The 23,528-nt window shown below is 36.3% G+C and overlaps 2 protein-coding genes across 2 annotated transcripts in view; both read right to left on the reverse strand.

Annotated features, from left to right (window-relative positions):
* Positions 1-2,669: 2,669 nt before the first annotated feature.
* On the reverse strand, positions 2,670-7,915 carry SLC35D3 (solute carrier family 35 member D3). The gene is made up of 2 exons (XM_074309736.1): positions 6,682-7,915; positions 2,670-4,759 (listed from the first exon to the last, which is right to left on the reverse strand). The coding sequence occupies exons 1-2, from the start codon at positions 7,115-7,117 to the stop codon at positions 3,939-3,941; spliced, it is 1,257 nt and encodes a 418-aa protein (XP_074165837.1). The 5' UTR covers positions 7,118-7,915; the 3' UTR covers positions 2,670-3,938.
* A 9,452-nt stretch (positions 7,916-17,367) lies between these two features.
* Positions 17,368-23,528, reverse strand: part of PEX7 (peroxisomal biogenesis factor 7) — an 80,701-nt gene continuing 74,540 nt past the window's right edge. Inside the window, exon 10 of the mRNA XM_074309738.1 lies at positions 17,368-17,731. Coding sequence (XP_074165839.1) covers positions 17,663-17,731 — 69 coding nt within the window. The 3' untranslated portion in view covers positions 17,368-17,662. The remainder of the gene's footprint in view (positions 17,732-23,528) is intronic.

Raw genomic sequence — 23,528 nt, forward strand, 5'->3', positions numbered from 1 at the left:
ATCAGTAAACTTATAATCAACATTATTCTCCAGTAAAACAAATAACAATTTCAAGAGCTATATGTCACACTCCTTGAAAATGCTTTCCCTTGTATTATCAATTGTTGGTTGTTACACTGATGATGATGCAGATCAGAACCCAGGCCAGCAGCAATGAATGCCAAAAAAAAAAAAAAAATCATATGATGTAAGAAAAGTATACAAGAAGTCAGGTGACACACCAAACTTTGCTCCTAAAATAGCAGTGTGAGCTAGAACAAGTCACACAATCTTTATGTGCCCCAAATTATCTCATCTATGAAACAAAGGAGTTGCATTGGATTGACAAAGATGAGAGAAAGTAATCTCTTCTGACTTCTCTGGCTTCTGTCAGGTTCCAGCTAAAATCCTACTTTCTCCAGGAAGCCTTTCCCACTCCCTCTTAATTCAAGTGTCTTTTTTATCCTGTATATAGTTTGTACATAGCTATATGTATATTGTCTCTCTCACTATAGTGTGAGCTCCTTGAAGGTAAAGACTATCTACCTTTTTTTGTATCCCCAGCTTAAAACAGAGCCTGGCAAACAGTAGACATTAAATAAATAATTACTGACAGACTGGAAAGATGGAACTGTGGGGCTACAGGCACATTCATAAAATGGAGGTGGAGATGTGAATTGATCCAAATGATCTAGAAATCAAGTTGGAATCATATAAGTCACTAAATTGTTCTTATTCTTCCTGTGATCCAGCAATTCCACTACCTGGCATTTGCCTCAAGGAGGTCAAAGCAAAAATGACCTATATATGACAAAATATTCATTGTAATACTTCTGGGGATAATAGTAAATAAATAAATCACATGAGTCCCTATTGATAGGGGTGTCTAAACAAATTATGATGACTCTAATGGATTGTTATTGCATAAAAAAATTTTTTAAAAAGAATTAAAATCTGAAATACTCAAAGAAAAAGGAGAATACCTAATGAACTGAAGCAGAGTCACAACTAAGAAGAATCAGGAAAACAAATTTCTACTGTGATACTCAATAACCATGTGACACTGATCAAGTTAGTAACCATCTCCTAGAGTTGGTATTTTTTATCTGTAAATTAAGTCTATGAATAGCATGTACTTAGCAGAATACTTTTGAGAATCAATCTACATAATGTATGGAATACTTTGAAAGCTTTAAATTGCTATTTTTATGTTTGCTATTATTTTTATCATCATCCCCACCATTGCATTTAATAATAAAAATACCAGTAATTAGAATAACTAACATGTGTATAGCACTGGAAAGTGAAAACACTTTATATATTTTATGTCATTTGATACAACAATCCTATCAGCCAAGTGCTATTATTGCTCCCATTTTACAGATGAGAAAACTGAAACTAAGCGAAGTTAAATGACTTGACTAGGGACACATAGCTAGTAATTATCTGAGGTAAGATTTAAATTCAAGTCTTCTCAACTCCAAGTCTATTGCTCTATCTACTATATTACCACCACCAAGATAACATATAATGCTAAATAAAAACCAGTTATTAAGTAGAAAACATTCAACTGATTCCCCTTTAACTCCATGCACTATTTCTATAACTTCCCAAACCATTTTTTGGGTTTTCTGTCTTCACCTATTAAAGAGAAACGCCTTGAGGCCAGGAATTGTCTCACTTCATCCATAAATAATAGATACCTTGCATGCATTTATTAATTTATTGGTTTTGCTAAACTGTTTTTCTTTGTTATGTGGGAAAATTCAGTGAGCATTGAAGTATATCCAGGAATTACTATAATGTAAAAAGATATCAATAAAATTTATTAAAATAAAAAAATTTTAACTGGATCACCTCTCACATTCCATGATTCTATAATTCAGTGAACAACATGGAAGAAATTATACCATAAATGGTAATCTAGCACCTGTTCTGTGATCAATTTTTTTTCAGGAGAGACAGACACCCACTCAAACCTTCCATATCCCTTTGTTAGCAGAGATATCATGTTTTGTGTGTAGGTACTTGTGTGTATATTATAGCCACCTTTTCGACTCTAAGCTCCATTAGGATTGGAAATATGTCTCATTTAAACTCCCTTCCCTCCAATTCAACCTCATCCTATTTGCCATATTAATATTCCCTAATAATATTACTCCACCGATCCTAAAGCTTCATTCACCCTGTTTCCTCTAGGATAAAATTTTTAGAATCTTTTACAATCTGACTCCATTCTAGCTTTCCAGACTGATTTCACATTCCAGGTAAATTAGACTGCTTGCTGTCTCCCAGTCGTAGCAGTCCAGTTGTATCTTTGCATGAAATACAGATGCCTATGATGTTCTCTCTCTTTTCTTACATTTTCCAGAATCCCCACCTCAACTTTATCATCTCTTTACTCACAAGGTCTTTTCTGATCTCCCTATTGCTGTCTGTCCTCCCCAAAATTACTTTGTGTCTATTTTGTATTCATTTATCTAAGAAAACATTCTTTCCCCAAGTGGAATATAAGCTCCTTGAAAGCAAAATTTGTTTTCCTTTTTGTCTTTTTATTTCTAGAACAATGCCTGGTACATAGTAGGCATTTAATAAATGTTTAAATTGAATTGAATTAATAAAGGATTAATAAAATGTCTTTTTTGATTGAATGAAATGATGGACAACACCATAAAAAAAACCAGATTTCTACAAAGCATGACACTGTTTATTATCCCATTTCCATGTTCATTGAATTCTATTAACAGTATGATATGCCTCAAGAGGAGGCACAGTTTCATGTTAGTTTACAACATTCTCCTTCAGTGTAAAATCAGGCTGCTTTGACCAAATTCCCATTTTTCTTTTGGGAATTATGAAACATGACTCCTATATAAAAGACAGTCCATACACATATATTAAAGGCAAAAAATACAAAATGATTATAGCAGCACTGAACAGCAAACACTGAAAATATGAATTTCTAATAATGTAACAGTTAAAGCAACAAACCAGTATTTGTGTATTCAAATTTGATATTAGAAAAACATCATTCTAACATAAACACAGCTGAAGATGACACAAAGTTGATTTTAAGTGAGTAAAAGCCACTATATCCCAAGATGTCTTTTATTCTGCCTGGCTGAGATTCAGTCACTGTTGAATTGTGGTCCAGCCAGTGTGTTCATTCTACAGAATATCAAACACAGTGAAAACAATATAAAATGGATTTGGTGTTTAGTGGTTCAGCATTACAAGGTAAAGGTCATAAATAGTTTTCTGGTTAATAAAAATAACTTTGTATTTACTAACCATGAATTGTAAATAATTCATTTAAAAATCTGGGACCAGTATTTTCAAAAAAGCTTTTACTTCCTCTACAAAGATCCAATATGATCATTTATTTTAAAACGACTGAAGAAAAATTCTGTCAAAAAGTAAACACAAGATTTTAAGATATCTATAAATAGAGTCTATCAAATCACTGCCTTCATAGAGCAACTGCCATTTTAATTTTATTTTTCCCCATTTCTATCAGGTTAGCAAAATTATAGTTCCCATTTTAACAGAACTGTTAGTCCTGATTCTCCTATGAAAGCCTATAAAGTGTATTGTTTCTAGATTCCACGTGGGAAAAAATATAGATACCTGGGGGAGGAGGGAAGCAAAGAATAAAAAAAAATATTAATAGTCAAGAACCTAAAACCAATGCAACTTATCTTATTTTGTTAATCAGTTTCATACCCTTTAATCTCAGTGAAGATAATATAGATAGAAGTTAGTTTTCTCATATTGTATTTGATACAATCATATTGTATTGCCCTGGCAATATCTTCTGTCTGCTCCCTACCTGACTAGGAATAAAATAGATGATCTTCCTTATTAAAACATATACATATATATAAAATGTTTGTATGTATATATATGTACATTTTATACATATATAATAATTATTATTATAATATACATACATTTCCCTTTCAGGGGCTGGAGAGTTCCTCATTTTCTAGCAAATAATCTCTCTTCATATATTTAGTCCCCCTAACCAATCTCCACACTCCGAGGTAAGCATCCTTTAATGAGTTCTTATTAACTCCTTCTCTCTCCTGGCTGTTGCTGGAGACCAGCGCTGTTTCTACAGCACCATGTTTAGGCTTTTCTATGCAGGGCTGACTGATCCCACTGGCTGTTTCCTCTCCTTCCATGTCACCATTTCCTTTCTCCAAGGGCAGGGCCTCCATAACAAATGGTGGTTGAGTTCCATTTGTCTCCTGCATGACTTCCCTATGGTCTTTTTCCAGGTCCTCATAACTGCTTTGCTTTCTGGTCTCAATAAATTTGGCCACACAATAAATTAGAGAGCCAAAGGTGTTCACCACCACACCTGCTATGAACAGAGAAGTGGGCTCTACATCATTGAAGGCCACCATACCTACTGTGATGGTGGCTATGCTTTTCACCACTCCAACAAAACTAGTGGTCACAGCAGAGTTAATGTAGGTACAGTGGAGGGTAGTAAAGTTCATGGCACAGCCGATCAAAATGCAAGCCACAAAGATGCAGACCATGGTTGGATCTTTCCATCCTGGAAAGGCCCAAGCATTGATAGAATCCATGCTGGCAAAGGAGCAAATGATAAGTAGAGGGGTGGCAGAGATGGCAATGGCATATTGGGCTGTGAGGGCTCCATGTTCGGAGTCTGCACTGGTCTTCTGAATGAGCACAAGATAAGCAGCATGAACTAATACTGCCAGGACACCTGTCACATACCCAATGGGATCCCCAGTTAGATCACCAGCTCCTGGGAGAGAAAAAAAAAAAAAGATTATTTTTGCTCAAGTTTTAAATGTATTTATAATGAAAATGGGACCAGAAGTAGAGAAACCAAGCTCTCTGACTTTGTCAAGTGAATTGCTATCTCACTCTAAGTTTTGTTGTGCTAAAAATTTCTATCATTAATTAAAGGAAAACTCAGGATAGGTCTTCATCCTCTCTTTAGTGAGGATAAAGTAAAGTGCTTTGAGCTCCTAGGGAAAATGGAGTACTATACACAAAACTATTGATATTTAAATCCTCAAATAATCTAAGAGGCTGTTTAGCCAATTCTTCAGCACCCTCCTTTTACAGGTGAGGAAAGTGAAATCCAAAAAAGGAAAGGACCTTTTCCAAGATTTTATAAAAGAGGAAACAAGTAGGATTCAAACTCATGCCCTCCAACTGGAAAACCAGTGATCTTATTACAATATCAAGCTGTCTCTTAGATGCATATAGGGGAGCAGAGAATTTCTTTCTTATCTCCTTATTTTAAACTGAAACTGGATTCTCTTTTCCCTTCATCTTGCTTCATAGACAGCTTGAAAGGGTTGTGTCTGGAATATTTGAATGGACATCGAGCTCTCCTGATGCCCCCAAATGGCCATTGTACCTGGGAACGCTATTGTTTCTCTGCAGTGTGGAAAGAACCCTTAACTGTGGTTAGCCCGGAAGGCACAGACCTGCTGCCAAGCTTCCATTGCATATTCAGGATAGCCAGGAAGAGTACTCTTTGGGAAACTGCATTCAAGGGACTGAGGGTTTTTTTTTGCTTGTGGAAACTATCCCACCCCACTCCTTTCCTCAATGAGTCCATAGTTGGTTAAAGTGAGTGCTATTTTCTTATCAGGTGGCTCTCCTTCTTTCGATTTACTTCATGCTGGATCCCATTAGCTGACATGTATTAATATATAATCTGGTCATGGAATCTGGCAAAGAAGGACTATTTTCCATCCTTTGTCCCTCTGCTCCACTCCTTCCCCCTCTCCAAAATGCAGCGTTAAGTGACCTCACCTCCCAACATGACCCTGATCTGCCCTCTACTATCTACTCTCCCCCATACTCTCTCCCTCCCCTATTCCAATCCTACTCCTAGTTCTAGTCGAAGAGTCATCTCTAAGAGCTCAGAGATTTAAAGCAAGTCCCCAGCCCCATCTTCTTCTCAGGGGCTGTCAGAGCACAACCAAGATCCTGGGGTTCTGTATTACAGAACAACCCTCTTTGACACTGTAGTGAAATCTCTTCTCAGAATAATATTTCTAAATACATAAAACAAAATATATAGAATTACAAAGGGGAGCAACCCTGTTAAAATAATTAATAGAAAAAGAATTTTTAAAATTCATAATCTGCAGGTTAAGAACTCATAATTATTCTAGTCCAACCCTTTTATTTTAGGGATGAGGAATCCAAGAAACAAAGGAGAGAAATGACTTTTTTAAGTTTACACGGGCAGTAAAGTAGCAGAGCTGAATTTGAACCCGGAATTCCTAAGCCTGTTCTCTCCCTTATCCTATAGATATATTTTTATAGATAAGGAAATTGGCTTTCAAAGAGGGAAAGTTACTTGTCCGAGGTGGCACAGCATATAATGGACAAAGCTGGGACTTGAACCCAGGCTTTAATCAAATCCAGGACTTTTACCATGACACCCCCTTGTCTTGATCTTTTGTTAATAAAGACTCCAAGAGCTCTGGGCCTGGCACTGATAAAGGGAGGCATGATGGAGACTGTTTGAAAGACTGAGGCAGCACCAAAAAGGGGAACCAATGGAGAAGGCGAAAACGGGATAAAGCAGCGAGGAAAGAAGGGTTGGGAGGGAGCGGGGCTTTAGGATCCGGCAGTGTGTAAACTGGAGAAGGGGAAACCGGAGAATACAGTGGGGGAGGAAGGAAGCTTTTAGCTGCTCACCTGCTAGGGCTGCCCCGCAGGTGGTGATGAGTACGGCCACTAGGACCCCAGCGGAGGGAGCCCCGTTCTTAAGCACCAGGACGCCGATGAGCATAGTGACCAGGGGCAGGCAACGCTTGAACACCACATACATGGGCAGACTGAGACCCCGTAGGGACCAGAGGGTGAGGCTGGACTGCAGCGTGGAAAGCACCGTGACCCCGGCGAAGGGGCGCGCCAGGCTCAGGCTGAAAGGGGGCACAGAGACAAGTCCCAGGCGCCGCAGCAGCTCCAGGCTGATGGCAGCAGTGGAACTGGTCAGGCACTGCACCAGAGTCAGGAAGGCGAACTGATAACGGCTAATCAGGAACTTAAGCAGGATGTTGAGGGAGCCCGAAAAGACCCCATGGGCGATGGCCACTGAGATGCCCAGCATCCGGCCTTTGCACAGCTGCATCCTGATGCCTGGTCACTTCTCAAATGCTGGGGAACAGAGACCTAAGGAAAGAGGAGAAGAAGGGAGAGAAGAGGAAGAAAAGCTAGGGAGGAGAGAGAGAGAGAGACGCCCCCCTCACCTGCCCCCAGGCTGTCTGTGGAGAAGAGCGGAGGATTCCCAAGAGGGACCAGTGCTCTCAGTTCCGCGGGTCCAGGTTACAGTGCTGGACAGCTACGAGTCGGCGTCACCAAGGAATCTCAGAAGTATAGAGGCAAGAGGGGTGGGAAGGGGACACTGAAAAGTAGTAAAGAAAAAGGAGAAGGAGAGAGAGGCTGGTTTGTGGTTAGTGGCGGGAATCCTTTAATCAATTTGTGCCTCAAGGTTCCTGGTAGAGAGATGCGGCTGTATCTGTTCCAGAGTGTAGTCAGGGTTAACGCCTTTGCAGTGCTTGGAAACCCCTAGGAGAGACAGTCCCCTGGCGCAGCATGGGAACGGATTCAACTCTCTTCATTTACTTAATGACAAAGAGCCGGAGTCCCTGGACTCAGCCTTCGTTTTCGTTCTTTTCTCTGGACCTCTCTTTGGCTGCTTCGACCTGGATCAGTGAATTGGCTTTGAAGGGCTAATCTCCTACGAATTAAAAAAAAGCCAACAAGATGTCCATGCTCCTCACCATGTATTGGCCGCAACAAGTGCTCGGGCGTCCAGAGTCCTTCCAACAACACCAACTGCGTGGAGCTCCGACTCCATCACTCACCCCCACCCAACGCTGCGAGAAAACTTTCTCCCAGCTCTGTCCCTCCATCCGGAAAGTAGAAGGAAGGATCCAGGGAAAGCTGAACGTTTTAAAGGGGCGGCTCCTAACTTTGTGCTTCCTGACTTGCCACTCCCACCGGAGCAATAATAGGGCTTATACTCCCCCTCCCTTTAGATCTCCCCCCACCCCTTATCGAGGCGTGAAAGGAACACGTGCTGCTGGAGGCTTGAACCATAGAAGGCGATTGGGGAGAAGCCAGTGGGTGGGTGGGTGGGTTAGTAGGCGAGGAGGGTGGGAGGCCAGAAGGAAGCACTGCGCCTTTTCCTGGTGAAAGGTTCTCAGCTCCAGAGAACTACTAACCCCACGAAGAGAATGGGTTTAAAATGAGAACAATTATAATAACGACCAACCCTGCAGATATAACATGATGGTAAAAAGAGCAGTTCTTGGAGGCAGAAGATAGGAAGAACTTGGGGAGGCAGGGAGGACTCGAATTCAGATTTCGCTTGTCGAAAGCTGTGTGACTCTAACTTAACTAACCTATGTGAGCGTAAGTTTCCTCAGTTATAAAATGGAATATTTGCACTCTCTTTCCAATTACAGCTTGTATTAAGCGACTGTTAAGTACCAGGCTCCACACTAAATGATACAAAGACAACCAAAAAAAAAAAAAAAAAAAATCAATCTCTGTCTTCCAAGAGTTTAAACTCTACTAAAAGAAAGACTTCAGAGTTATGAATGAAATGTCTAGTAAACCGTCAAACGCAGTAAGACTGTGGTCTTGTCATTATTAGAGTGAAATCGTTATTATTAATAATGAATAGTCGGAACCATGTATGGGCAGCTCAGGTTGCACAAGGAGACTAAAATAAGAATGATTTTTTGATTCCAGTCTCATTCAAAGTAGAGGATCAGCTTTAAATATTCCTGGGAGAGGGTTAGAAAAGCTTGGTGATAATGGAGGACAATGGATTGAAGACTCATAAAAAGAGAAAGGTCTACGTGGTCGGTCCTCTTGCCAGAGATCAAAGTAGCTTGGAGAGAGTGGGAAATCCACAAAGATAACCCTCAAGATTCCCACCCTAGGGAACTGGCAGGGGCAAGGAGTAAGAGGGCTTCTGGGCTTCCTCTTCCAGGCTTCCTTTCCATGCAAAAACTAGGAAGATGCATCCCTGGGACCCTTCCTCATGGTCAATATTGTGGTCTCTGATCACCCAATAGTGTCTTAAAAAATAGTGTCAGCTCTTTTTATTAGCCAGTGAAACTGTCTTACCTCTTTCTGCCTCTCAGACAAGAAATTTCCCTCTTCTATATTCCTGGCTCTATTTTCCAGGAAGAAAATGGAAAGAGAGAGGTCTGTTGCAGGAGATGCAGTTATTATTAAAGTTGTTCTCATTTTAAATCTGCTTTCCTTCCTGGGGTTGGTGGTCCTCTGGAGCTGAGGACCTTTCACTAGGACCTCAAAGGAACTTGCCTTGAAGTCAGGTTCTCCTGCCTCTCACTGGTCATGTGATCCTATATAAATCACTTAGCCTTTCTAGGGGATGATAATATCCCCATCCAGGCAAATCTATAAATTACAACTAATTACCAACCTGCATTAGTGAAGGTTTCTATAACAGGGTTTCCAATGAAATCACATGTTGAAAAAAAAAATCCCAAGAACCATTTCTAGGGAAAAATAGCCCTAGACATAATTACACTGAAAGAGACATACATTGTGTTTCCACTCTTTGCCTCCTACTTTGTGGCGGGCTTCTGTTTAGCTGCCAATAATGATGGTTCTAAACTTGTTGGCCATTTTTTCTAGGCCTCTTGTCAAGTGTTGCTGGGTGTTGCTGGCTTTGGAGGGTAATGAGGCATGGAATTGTCTTTTCAATTAATGTAGGATCTACAAGATTTATTTTCAGCAACAGATAACTTGTTCTATTCCAAATCCCTCTCTGTCAAGTCTGGTAAAAATAAATATATATAAATAGTTGTATTTTCTAGGACCTCCAATTAAGGGACAGCATCTATAAGAAATTGTAGATTACTTTATTGGGGTTCATTATAGAAAATACTAATTCCAGACCATGGATTCTGACTTAATCTTTGCAGCTCATGGGCTAATGAGGATCATATTGCACCATTATCCTCCTCTCTTTTGAAACTTCAATCCCTCCCTCATTATCAACTTCCTTATTATCCAATGTCTTCACCCAAAAAATACACACACACACACACACACACACACACACACACACACACACACACTGTACTCTATCATAATATCCCTTCAAGTTAGTTCTTTCTCCTGTTTTATTCCTTAACTTTCTGTAATCTGGCTTCCAAACCCAGTAATCTAAAGACATTTGTATCTAATAGCACAAAATGACCATTTAGACATATACAGTGCTTGAGCTGATCATCTAATCCAACTTGTATAACTTCCTGAAAGCAAAATCATAATTGTTATTTCAATCACTGGGGTACAAAATTTTGGATTCATCATGGCCTCCTCTGTCTTCGTTATCTCCTTTCTTATGTATTTACATAGATTGTATCCTGCAATCTCTCACATAATTAAGTCCAAATTCCTTAGGCTGTTATTGTCTGAAATATTATCCAAATTTATCTTTACAATATTATCTCCAAGTGAACTTTCTTTTTGTTGTTATTTCATTTGTAAAATGTATTGGGCTAACTATAACCTGTGCTTTGCCTTCTCATAGGAATTATAAATAAGTGTTTGTGGAGAAAAAAAATTTGGAGGGGAGGATAAAAATGGAGAGAGAACAGAACAAAGATTTCTAACTCTCTCCTAATACTACAAGCTTCTACCATTGAATTTTTTCATCTGGAGTAGATGAGGTTATACTTGGTTTGCTACAGTGAGAACTCCCAGCATTCTGCTAAAATCTGTGCAAGCTATGACAGTGAAGTGAGCTACCCATCCTCCGCAACAGAGCTATTAGCGTATTTAATGAAGCAGGAAGAATAAAATCAAGTCTCTGCCTAGAGCAACTCCAAATTGTGTATGCTAGGACCCCATCACAGGTGTGGAATCTAGAGCTTCAAGAGTTTTTAATCAACTTTGAGTATGGTCTTTTGAAGAGAGGCAGCTCATATAGTGAGCTTTTCCAGAAAACAGTAGCTAAGCAGCACAATGGATAGAGCTCTGGGGATAGTTAAGAAGACCTGAATCCTGCCTTAGGCATTTCCTAGTTATGTAACTTTGGGCAAATCATTTAACCTCTTTCTATCTCATTTTCCAGAACTGTAAAATGAACATAATAGCATCCATCTTCCAGGGTAATCCCCGGTTCATAATTTATAACCAAATGGTAAAGAAATTCTCAAATTCATAGATCAGTGTTACAACTAAGATCAGGCCCTGTAATACTATGATCTGATTCACTCTATATACATCCTTCATATTACTCAAACTGTGTTAGTCATTTCTCAAATACGACTTGTACTTTTTGGATTTGTATCTCAGAAAGTCCTCCTGCCAAAATATTCCTCACACTTCAAATCCTGTCTCAGATACAACTTTCTCAATAAATCTTTCAAGATCCTTTGTTCTCTTTTTCTTCTCAATCTTTTGTATCTCTTGTGACACTTTACAGTCACTTACTACTTGTCTTATCCTTACTACTAGATTACAATCTCCTTGAGGGCAGGAGTTATATTTTACTCAGCTTTTATTTATAATTTCCATAGTGCTTAGCACAGTTTCTTGAAGATAATGGAAACTCAATTATCATTTGTTGTATAAGGTAAATAGTAGTAGGAAGAAAAGTGAGTGGACTTGAAAATAATAAAGAAAATTGTACATATTAACTAGTATAGAATTCAAACTAAGATTGTTTTGAAATATCCAATGATCTTACTTGTCACAATTCAATAAATAAACATAATTAAAATCTATTAGGATAGAACACCTAATGTTAAAAAATAAAAGATTTTGAAATCTCCTTTTAACAGCTATTGCTGCTCCCCATTTTCACCTCAACATCTATTAACAAAGATTCCCACGTGACTTTGAAAACCTTACAATGACTGTTTCTTGATATGATTTAAATGACTGCTATGGGTGTTTTTTTAGCTCTACCTTTAATTATGACTATACAGAATTGCTCTGAGAAGGGACTGCTTTTTTTGGTTAGCAAGATCAAACATAATAGTTATTAATTAGAGCATATTTGGCTACAGTTTTATCCTCATACTTTATGGTGTGTTAACTTTACTGACAGCAGGTGAGAAGAAAATGCATTTTGAAAAGATGAGGATTCTACAATCGTAAACCACAGAATCCAGAACTGCAGGGTAACTTCTGTTTTATCTAGAACCTTCATTATATTTACGAATGACTAAATCAAGCACCAGAAAGATTTATTTATTTGCTCACACAGATAGGAAACACAGAGATAGAATTCAAATCCAGGGTCTTTGTTGTTATATCTGGTGTCACCACATTAGCTCACTTTGGGGGAAGAAAACAAAAATGGATAAGAAGTTACTGAAAAGGGAGCTTACATAGCCACATCAAAAATAGATCAAAGTCACTTGAGTCCATGGATAGTAGAAAGAACACTGTGAATAATGCCATAAGAACTAAGACTGATTTTGCCACTATTTTTTCTAACTCTAAGATAATTTTTTTTGGTATTTGATTAGTATGGCACTGAACAAGTAGACTAATTTAGGTAGAATTGTCATTTTTTAATATTAGCCCAGCCAAAGGCAAGTCATAGGATTATAGACTTAAGAGCTAGAAAGGACTTCACCAAGTCCAGTTCATTCATTTTACAAATGAAGAAATTGAGAAACAGATAATTTTCCCAGTGTTACATATCTAGTATCTAGGATAGGATTTGACCTCAAGCTTCCTCCTTCCAGTTACATCTATATGCCTCATTGCCTTTTCTGAACTTGTTTCCTCATTCCTAAAATGTGGATTATAGCACCCACCTCATAGTGAGTATGAGATAACATGTAAAATGTTTTGTAAACTTTAAAGCACTATGAAACTATTAGCTATTAAACTATAATGTTTAATATATGAGATGTTGCTGTAACATATTTAATATTCCCTGAGTAAAACAATCTTTTCTTGTGGGTTCACTAGAAAACAATTTATCATGATATAAGTTCTCCAAATTATTTAGATCAGGAGTACTATTTTAGTTTCTAATATGATTTTGATACTCCCAGAACAACTCTATCCCATTAGAGATGGACTGATCTTGTATCTAGTCCTGTCTGACTCTTCTTTGTGGCCCTGTTTAGGATTTTCTTGGCAATGATATGGGAGTGGTTTGCCATTTCCTTCTCCAGCTGTAAGGCAAACAAGATTAAATGGTTTGCCCAAGATCACACAATTGGTGTCTAAGGCTAGGATTTGAACTCACAAAGATGAGTTTTCCTGACTTTAAGCCCAGCATTCCATCTACTGTGTCACTTAACTGCCCCTCATCAGGAGTAATATTGAATTAATTAGAATTATAGTACTTGAGGCAAAAATAATAAACAGTAAGCAGTTAGTTCTGTGTTACAAAGGTATTGTAGTGAATATGGTAAAATACTTCATAGTGCATGTAAGAACTTCACATTCTGGCAGCAATATCACATTTTTAAGCCTCTTCTGTCTCTCCAACTTTGTCTTCTCTACCTTTTTTTTCCTAATCAGCATTTTCTCAAATCCCTTTTATTCTCAGGTGGGCACCTACTTAGCATTATTCCTTAATTACAGACTATTTAGCAACACACAAACTCCAAATGGTTTGACCATGCTGGAAAGCCAGTATGGTCCTGGCAGCAGACTATGTGTCTTCTTTCCAAGGACCAGGCTAATTAAATAAGGCCAGTAGGTTGGTCATTTGGTGATGAATTCTTTGGCTAAGGCAACCCATGAAGTAAAAGGGAAAAACAAAGTAAAAAGAGTTTGCAAGGTTTTGCAAACTTTAGCAAATTTGTACTAACAAATTAAATCCTCAATTAGACTAGGAATATTGATCTAACATTTTCTTGGATACTGAGGTTTATATTGCTGCTCTTTGTAGTTATTTTAGCAAATGACCAGGAAGCCCATGGATTTTTCCCTGGAAGAGATCTTAATTCCTTTTCTTCCAGAATTCTACTTCTGATCTCCATTGGCCTATAGGAAGCTCACACACCAGCACATGTGCATGTATATGTGTATGCATGTATGTATTTATCACCAATGTGAAGATAAATATTAAGAAATACTTTAAAAGCTTAACATGTCCCATGGGTACCACCCCACCCCCAAATCTAGAGAAAAAACTGGAGATGCATATACAACTAAAGGATATTAGTTTCATCAGCAATGTAAAAGATCATGTAATAGCCATAGCCTGATGAAGGTAAAATATCAAAATAATTTCAAGTTAACTAGAATTGGGCAACATACCATAGATAACCAGCCTCAAAATGCTGTGTTTCAAATGTCACATGTGATCCATGCTGGCTATGTGACCCCAGGCAAATAATCTTTCAAAGCCACAGGCAATAGTCTAAGATCATTTATAGAATAAGTGCCCATCTGTCTCAAAAGAAGGCATTTACTAACTGGGAGTTTCTCATACTAATGAATCATGATCTTGGGCCAATTGTAAATATGGCCTGGTCTGAATGTAATTAAAGCAGTATTCTGAGTAACAAAAGTAATTTATACTTGTAAAAAATGCATATAATATGATTCATGTTTTTATGATTATGGGTAATCTGTACAATAGGAAAGTTATTTTATGTAATTTTAAAAATAAAAGTTAACATTATACTTAATTACTGATACTAATTTTTTTCAGCTTTAGAATACTTACTGGATCATTTCCTTCCTGGCCATCAATAACTAAAGTTCTCTTCCTGAGTATAAATCGCTGAGGGGAACTGGTAAAGTAGGAAAAGTCTGGGAGCATTGCTCGGATGCCCGTCATTTAAAATAACAACAAGAATACAAGTAGTAAAAAAGTCAATATGGAAAAATAATTAGGAAGGAGGAAAGAAAAGATCAAAGGAAGAAATTCTATTAAAAAAATCAAAAAAAGAACCCCAATGCAACAGAATTTTAAGATGTTTTGTTAATCAGGGAAACCAAAGTCTTAGGTAAAATGTCATTATCACTGTAACTTTCCTAATGATAACAGCTTCTGCTTCAAAATCTCCAGTGGTTTCCCTTTGCCTACAAAATACAATTTAAACATTTAACTTTCAATATTGAAACCCTTCATGTTTCGTTTTCTACTCCATATATTGTTTTCTCTTCAGACTGTTTTCTACTTGTTTCTGAGATTTCTTGTTTTCTACTTTTCATGCCTCATTTCTCACTATTTCACTTTGCATGGTCTGCATTGCAACCAAACTAGAATATCTGCTACTCTCCAGTCTTGCCTGGCTTTCTTTTATCTCCATTCATTTGTGCCAATAAGATCCCCATCTCTGCAATGGATATTCTCCACATCTATGCCTACTGAAACATTTTACTTCTTTTAGTTATTAGCGCAAGACTCCTTCTTTCATAAATATGTCTCAATTCTCTATAGATAAAAAAAAGACCCCTTCTCATTCCAAGTTTCCTTTCCTTTGACATTGTGATTACTGTGTTCATTGTGCTAGGCATTGAGAGAATATATAAAGTTTAGATACAGTTCATGTGTTCCTTTTTAAAAATTTATCTGTAGATATTCTCCCAATAGATAGTAAGCTTTTTGAAAACTGAGACAAGTATATGGTGGATTTTTTTCTTTTTCTTGATTTTACATCCCTAATAAGAAGTACAATGCCTTACACACTTTGTGGAACTGACAAGAATGAAGGGATAAATCACATCCACTAAGCACATGAGAAAAATTGCAAAATAAAAACTGAGATAAACAGCATTAAGGGATCTGTCCAGGGTCACCCAGCTATTAAGTATCTAAGGCCAGATTTGAATTCAGGTTTTCCTGACTTCAGGCCCATATTCTATCCATTGTGCCATCCTGCTAGATGATGTTGCCAAATTAAAATTGTCAAGACTTGGTAATTGATGGTTTATAAAAGTTGAAAAGAGAGGGAAGAGAAAAAAAAAAAAAAACCAAGATTTTGAAAATATATTACATGAAGAATGGTGGTGAACACAGTCAAAAAAAAAAATCCATGCTTTTGGCATGTTAAATTTGAAATGGCAGTTGTATGATTTTTTTTCTGTATTTTTATCTGTAGATAACTAGAGATTCTTAAACTACACAGAGAAAATAGGATACAAAAGATAAAAGATTTGGAAGCCACTTGGGAATAAAGCAACTTTACCATAGGAGAAAGTATATGTAATAGGGGAGCAGGGAAAAGACAGACAGAGAAGATGAAAGAAAAAAGAAGAGGGAGAGGAGAGAACTGAGGGAAACAACTGAAGATTACATCAGGTAAGAGATTTGGGGTCACATAGCTAGTGAATGGGACAGAATTCTAAGTAAGGGTTAGCAAGGACAAGTCTAGCAAACTGTCTATGTGACCTCCAAAGGTAGAGAAAAGGATAAACAGTTTTAAAGTTAAGAAGACAATATGGTATCTCTGAAGCCTGGAGAGGGAAAGACAATTAAGTGTAAGGTGGTAACCTAAGTGAAAGTTGGTAACCTAAGGAAGAAATTTCAAAAGAGGTTATAAGATTGAAATTAGAATGTAAGGAGTTGAGAGAGAACAGATAGTGAGACAGTCATCTACTTTCAATATCAATATTTTTTGAGAAATTTGTCAGTGAAAGAGAGGAGATATATACAATAAAATGCCAAAGAAAAACTTTTTTAGACTTAGAAAAACATGGGGCTGTTTTAAATCAAATAAGAGACCAATGGAAAGGAAAAAATTGAAGATGCTGAGATGGAATGGTTGGTGAAGGCAAAAAAAGAATAGGTTCAAGCAAGGAGAGGAACTAGCCTTAGTGAAGAGGGATATCTCTTGTTTTGTGGCCAAAGAGATAGAATAGTTACATTATTCAATCTGAGTAATGGAGAACTGATTGAGGGACCTCCTATCCAGTGACTGAAATCGTTTCACTGAAAAAGGGAGCTGGATTATTTGCAGTAAGTTTAAGCGTAGGGCTACTGTTTGGGAAGAGTAGAAAGAGAGGGTAGTTCTGGAATAGCTATTGTGGAGATTAAGTCTCATGTTAACTTGTATTGTGGCTGTATATGTCTCACACTGAAATGTAAACTTATTGAAAACAAGAAACTTTCCCTTTCTCATATTTGTCTCTCTAGAGCTTTACAATGATGTGTTGAATTGTATAGGTAAGGATTTCTTACATTTCACATTTACAGAGTATTTCACCATTCTTTGAAGTTTAACTTACAGTGAACTTTCCTGTTACTATAAACATATATATACATATACGTACATTTAATGTCTATAAGAAAAATAATCCTTTTTCTGTATTTATAGTAATAGTTTAGAGAAGTAATTTATTAAGATATTATCAAGAGCATTAGTCATGTTATATGAAAAATGTGACAAAAATAAAATATATCACTTTCAATTCAACCAAATGATTCTTTTTATTTTATGTATTTTACAATACAGAGATTATATCTTAGCATATATTGTAAGAAACACCATAATTCATGTATGAATTACACCAAATTCACAAATGTAGGAAATTTAATATGCACAATGGGTCAAATAACTAAAGTTTCTATTTGCTATATTCATTTAATTACTAATCACTTATAAAGTTGAAAATCCTAACAATACAAAGAATGTCAAAATGTTATCAATAGTTAATTTATTAGTTCTTGGTGTTCTCCCTTTCAGCAGGAGAGTGCTTCCTAAGGTGGGACTGTAAGACAAGTTGGATTATAGATCTTCACAGTTTCATCCCAAGCACAGTCAGCTACCTAGAAGATACAAAAATTTAAGTTAGCAGAAATATTTGTGTAATAAATTTATTTAGATATTTTTGAAATAGCAGCAAAGCAGAAACTATTTCTGGTACCTGTTTTGTCAACAGCAATATCTTTTAATACAAAGAAAAAAGAGATATTTTTAATTAGAAAAAAAAAGTTTTACCCTTCCCACATAGATTTCAGATATACAAAATTCAATTGACTACACAGATAGCTGGTCTGATCTATTAAGAGTTTAAACAAAGGAGTTACTTTGCCCAACTTTATGCCAATAAATTTGATAACTTAAGTGAAATGGATGACTTCCTCCAAAAATATAGGCTCCCTAGATTAACAGAGGAGGAGATAAATTGCTTAAATAGTCCCATTTCAGAAAAAGAAATAGAACAAGCTATTAATCAACTCCCCAGGAAAAAATCCCCAGGGCCAGATGGATTCACATGTGAATTCTACCAAACATTTAAAGAACAATTAGCCCCAATGTTATATAAATTATTTGAAAAAATAGGGGATGAAGGAGTCCTACCAAATTCCTTTTATGACACAGACATGGTACTGATACCTAAACCTGGTAGATCGAAAACTGAGAAAGAAAATTATAGACCAATCTCCTTAATGAATATTGATGCTAAAATCTTAAATAAGATATTAGCAAAAAGACTTCAGAAAATCATCTCCAAGATAATACACTATGATCAAGTAGGATTTATTCCAGGAATGCAGGGCTGGTTTAATATTAGGAAAACTATTAATATAATTGACCATATTAATAATCAAATTAATAAGAACCATATGATGATCTCAATAGATGCAGAAAAAGCATTTGACAAAATCCAACATCCATTCCTACTAAAAACTCTTGAGAGTATAGGAATAAATGGATTATTCCTTAGAATAATCAGGAGTATATATTTAAGACCGTCAGTAAGCATAATATGCAATAGAAATAAACTGCAACCTTTCCCAGTAAGATCAGGAGTGAAACAAGGTTGCCCACTATCACCATTACTATTCAATATAGTACTAGAAACGCTAGCCTCGGCAACAAGAGCCGAGAAAGAGATTCAAGGAATTAGAGTAGGAAATGAGGAAATTAAACTATCACTTTTTGCAGATGACATGATGGTATACTTAGAGAACCCCAAAGACTCTGCTAAAAAGCTACTAGAAATAATTCAAAATTTCAGCAAAGTGGCAGGATACAAAATAAATCCACATAAATCCTCGGCATTTTTATATATCACTAACAAAATGCAACAGCAAGAGATACAAAGAGAAATTCCATTCCAAACAAATGTTGAGAGTATAAAATATTTGGGAATCCATCTACCAAAGAAAAGTCAGGAATTATATGAGAAAAATTACAAAACACTTGCCACAAAAATAAAATCAGATTTAAATAATTGGAAAGACATTCAGTGCTCTTGGATAGGCCGAGCGAATATAATAAAGATGACAATACTCCCCAAACTAATCTATTTATTTAGTGCTATACCAATCAGACTCCCAAGAAACTATTTTAATGACCTAGAAAAAATAACAACAAAATTCATATGGAAGAATAAAAGGTCAAGAATTGCAAGGGAACTAATGAAAAAAAACTCAGAGGAAGGTGGTCTAAGTGTACCTGATCTAAAGCTATATTATATAGCAGCAGTCACCAAAACCATTTGGTATTGGCTAAGAAATAGACCGGTAGATCAGTGGAACAGATTAGATACAAAGGACAAAAAAGGGTACATCTATAGCAATCTAATCTTTGACAAACCCAAAGATTCCAACATTAGGGATAAAAATTCATTATTCGGAAAAAACTGTTGGGAAAACTGAAAATTAGTATGGCAGAAATTAGATATGGATCCACACTTAACACCATATACCAAGATAAGATCAAAATGGGTCCATGATTTAGGCATAAAGAGGGAGATAATAAATAGATTAGAGGAACAGAGGATAATCTACCTCTCAGACTTGTGGAGGAGGAAGGAATTTATGACCAGAGGAGAACTAGAGATCATTATTGATCACAAAATAGAAGATTTTGATTACATCAAACTAAAAAGTTTCTGTACAAATAATACTAATGAAAACAAGATTAGAAGGGAAGTAACAAATTGGGAAAATATTTTTAAAAACAAAGGTTCTGACAAAGGTCTCATTTCCAAAATATATAGAGAACTGACCATAGTTTATAAGAAACCAAACCATTCTCCAATTGATAAATGGTCAAAGGATATGAACAGACAATTCTCAGAGGAAGAAATTGAAACTATATCCACTCACATGAAAGAGTGTTCCAAATCACTATTGATCAGAGAAATGCAAATTAAGACAACTCTGAGATACCACTACACACCTGTCAGATTGGCTAAGATGACAGGAACAAATAATGATAAATGTTGGAGGGGATGTGGGGAAATTGGGACACTAATACATTGCTGGTGGAGTTGCGAAAGAATCCAGCCATTCTGGAGAGCAATCTGGAATTATGCCCAAAAAGTTATCAAACTGTGCATACCCTTTGACCCAGCAGCACTACTACTGGGATTATATCCCAAAGAAATACTAAAGAGCGGAAAGAAACATATATGTGCCAAAATGTTTGTGGCAGCTCTATTTGTTGTAGCTAGAAACTGGAAGATGAATGGATGTCCATCAGTTGGAGAATGGTTGGGTAAATTGTGGTATATGAAGGTTATGGAATATTATTGCTCGGTAAGAAATGACCAACAGGAGGAATACAGAGAGGCTTGGAGAGACTTAAATCAACTGATGCTGAGTGAAATGAGCAGAACCAGAAGATCACTGTACACTTCAACAACAATACTGTATGAGGATGTATTCTGATGGAAGTGGAAATCTTCAACATAAAGAAGATCCAACTCACTTCCAGTTGATCAATGATGGACAGAGGTAGCTACACCCAGAGAAGAAACACTGGGAGGGGAATGTAAATTGTTAGCACTAATATCTGTCTGCCCAGGTTACATGTACCTGCGGATTCTAATGTTTATTGTGCAACAAGAAAATGATATTCACACACATGTATTGTACCTAGACTATATTGTAACACATGTAAAATGTATGGTATTGCCTGTCGTCGGGGGGAGGGAATAGAGGGAGGGGGGGTAATTTGGAAAAATGAATACAAGGGATAATATTATAAAATATATATATATATATATACATATATATATAATAAAAAAAAAAGAGTTTAAACAAATGATTAATAAAGCAGCATTTTTAACGTGCTTCCTCTATGCCAGGTACTACATAAGGTACTAGAGAATCAAAAACAAAAAATATGAGCCCCGATAAAGAAATGACCCATGACCAGGTGTTTCCCCAGACTGCCAAGAAACTGTCATTCAGTGGCTAAATTAATGATTTAACTTTATCTCAATTATGGCAAAATCTAGTTTTTCTTTTTCTATGTGCCTAATCTAAGACAGATGACATATAAAGGAACAAAACATGTCTTGTTTCCTATACAGTCTATTGGACAAAAAGACTAGGAAAGCCAGATGGCTCTCATTGTTCACCTTTCTATTGTCTATTCACAAAAACAAATAAATACCTTTAGAATTTGCTTCTGCATTTTTGGTCTTATGGCTTTAGTGGAAAATATACATTTTATATGATAGTTAGAATCACCTTTGTTTTACTAACATTCTACTTGAACCAGTATATCTTCTTCTACTCCTTCATATTAAATGCCCATTTTTTTCTTCAGTACTTGGAGCTGTGGCCATCTGTGCTTTATATTTACTCCACAAAATAAATGCTTTTATCTCTCCTCTCTTCTAATCTATCTCTTTGCATTTGTAATACAAAATTTATGATTGATATTTAATTGACATTGTGATGATGCTTAATGTGTTATATAAAATATATATTACTTGTATATTATATGAAATGTTATATAACATTTTACTATTTGCATAATATGTTCATTGTTCCCCGTCCCTGAAGTATTTTATCTGTGACAAGTAGTATCATAAAAGCTGAAAGTTACATAGGAGATCTCCCAGCTGTGACAAATCTTATTATTTCCCTGTTAAAACTTCAGAAATAAAGAACCCATTTAATTTAATCAAAATATATTCACTTGGGAGGAATATGATATTAAACCAGTAGCTTCCACTGATTACAGAGTGTAGATTTCTGATATCATCCACAGCAATAATCTCATTTTATAAAGGAAATTAAGGTACAGATGAGTTAAACTGTCAATAACACATAACAGACTGAGAGGCTAGACTAGATCTCAGGTCTCTTGAATCCTATACTAGTTGCCTTTATTCTTAAAAAGGGGGGAGAACAGTTTTTTTCTGAAAATGATAAATTGACACTTGCCATTTAGAGAACTTAACATAATCTATTTTCCCTGACATGAGCCACAGAAATCACAGCTACCTACTCTTGCTTTATGTACATTTTTCTTGTCCTTTCCCTATATGTGTGATATTATTAAATTATTCATCCAATGTAAAATATTCATCAGAAATTCAAGTCTTTGATTCTTCTTTCACTGCTCTGTACAGTGTAAATATCTGGTTGCTGAATGAATTCAATAATCTATCTTATAACTTCTTATATGCAAAAAAATCAATAATTAGGGAAATTTGTTAACATCCATAAATAAAGCTCTTACCATATTACTATGAATATAACATTCAAAACAAATGCAAATAACCAACAAAATTTAGCAGGATTTCACTACAGTTCTAATAGTGCTACAACTTTCTCATGAGAAAAAAAAAAAACTACTTGTAAATCACTGAACTGAAAATATCTTAGTTTGGTCACAACTAGCTCTGGCTTCAGAAAGTAGGAGGGAAGAAAGGAGCCAAATGACTTAGATGAAGAAGTGAAAAAAGAAAGAACTTTCTCTAAATAAATAAAACTTTCCTATGTAAAGAAAGCACTGTTCATCCCAAATCTGAGAGAATGCCTTATGTCAGTACCTGGCCTGAATAGATTATAGCAGCTGAAAAGTAAATATTATTCTAAGGTGAAAAGGCAAAAAACTGAGTTATAAAGTTGTTGTTTTTTGATGCAAGAAAATACAAATAACTATTTGCAATGACCATGTTTTTCCTACAAGTGAGTATAAGCAGTAATTTATTATATGGACCTCCTTAAGGGTTCTGAATGACTTCAATAAACAATATCACAAGACCTATTTTTAAAAAAGAAAATTTTAATTTATTTTAAAGAGGGGAAAAAGCAGTTGAAAAACCAACCACACAACTGAGACTGATAGTATATATAATAATCTTCATAGTTCCTGATCTCTATAATGGAAGGGCAATATATTTTCTGATATATTTTTCTTTGGGGAGTGGTCAAGCTATATTTTTAAAGGTACAGAAAAATCATTCAACTAAATGCTTCTCAAATTCACTAGAGGTCACTACTGTTGTTTGTTCTTCCCTCTTGAAGAGGACCACGACATCAGGGATGTCATGATGCCATGACATATAAGGGAATTGGATTTAAGTGAGGGAGGGCTGTGCAAGGTTATCTGCCTCACTTTCCCCTCTAGAACTATCTGGGTCCAATAGCAAAATACAGATCAGGACAACTGGAGATGGTCCTGAGAAGCAATTAAATGGCTTAGTGGATACAACACTCATCCTGGAATCAAAAACAACTTAGTTCAAATCTACCTCAGACATATTAGTTCTGTGTCCCTGGGTAAATTACCTCTCTCTGCCTCAATTTTCTCAATTGTAAAATGAGGATCATGACAGTACATCACAGGTTTGTTGTGAAGATCAAATGG

This window comes from Sminthopsis crassicaudata, chromosome 4 (assembly GCF_048593235.1).
Source record: "Sminthopsis crassicaudata isolate SCR6 chromosome 4, ASM4859323v1, whole genome shotgun sequence".
Classification (NCBI taxonomy): domain Eukaryota; kingdom Metazoa; phylum Chordata; class Mammalia; order Dasyuromorphia; family Dasyuridae; genus Sminthopsis; species Sminthopsis crassicaudata.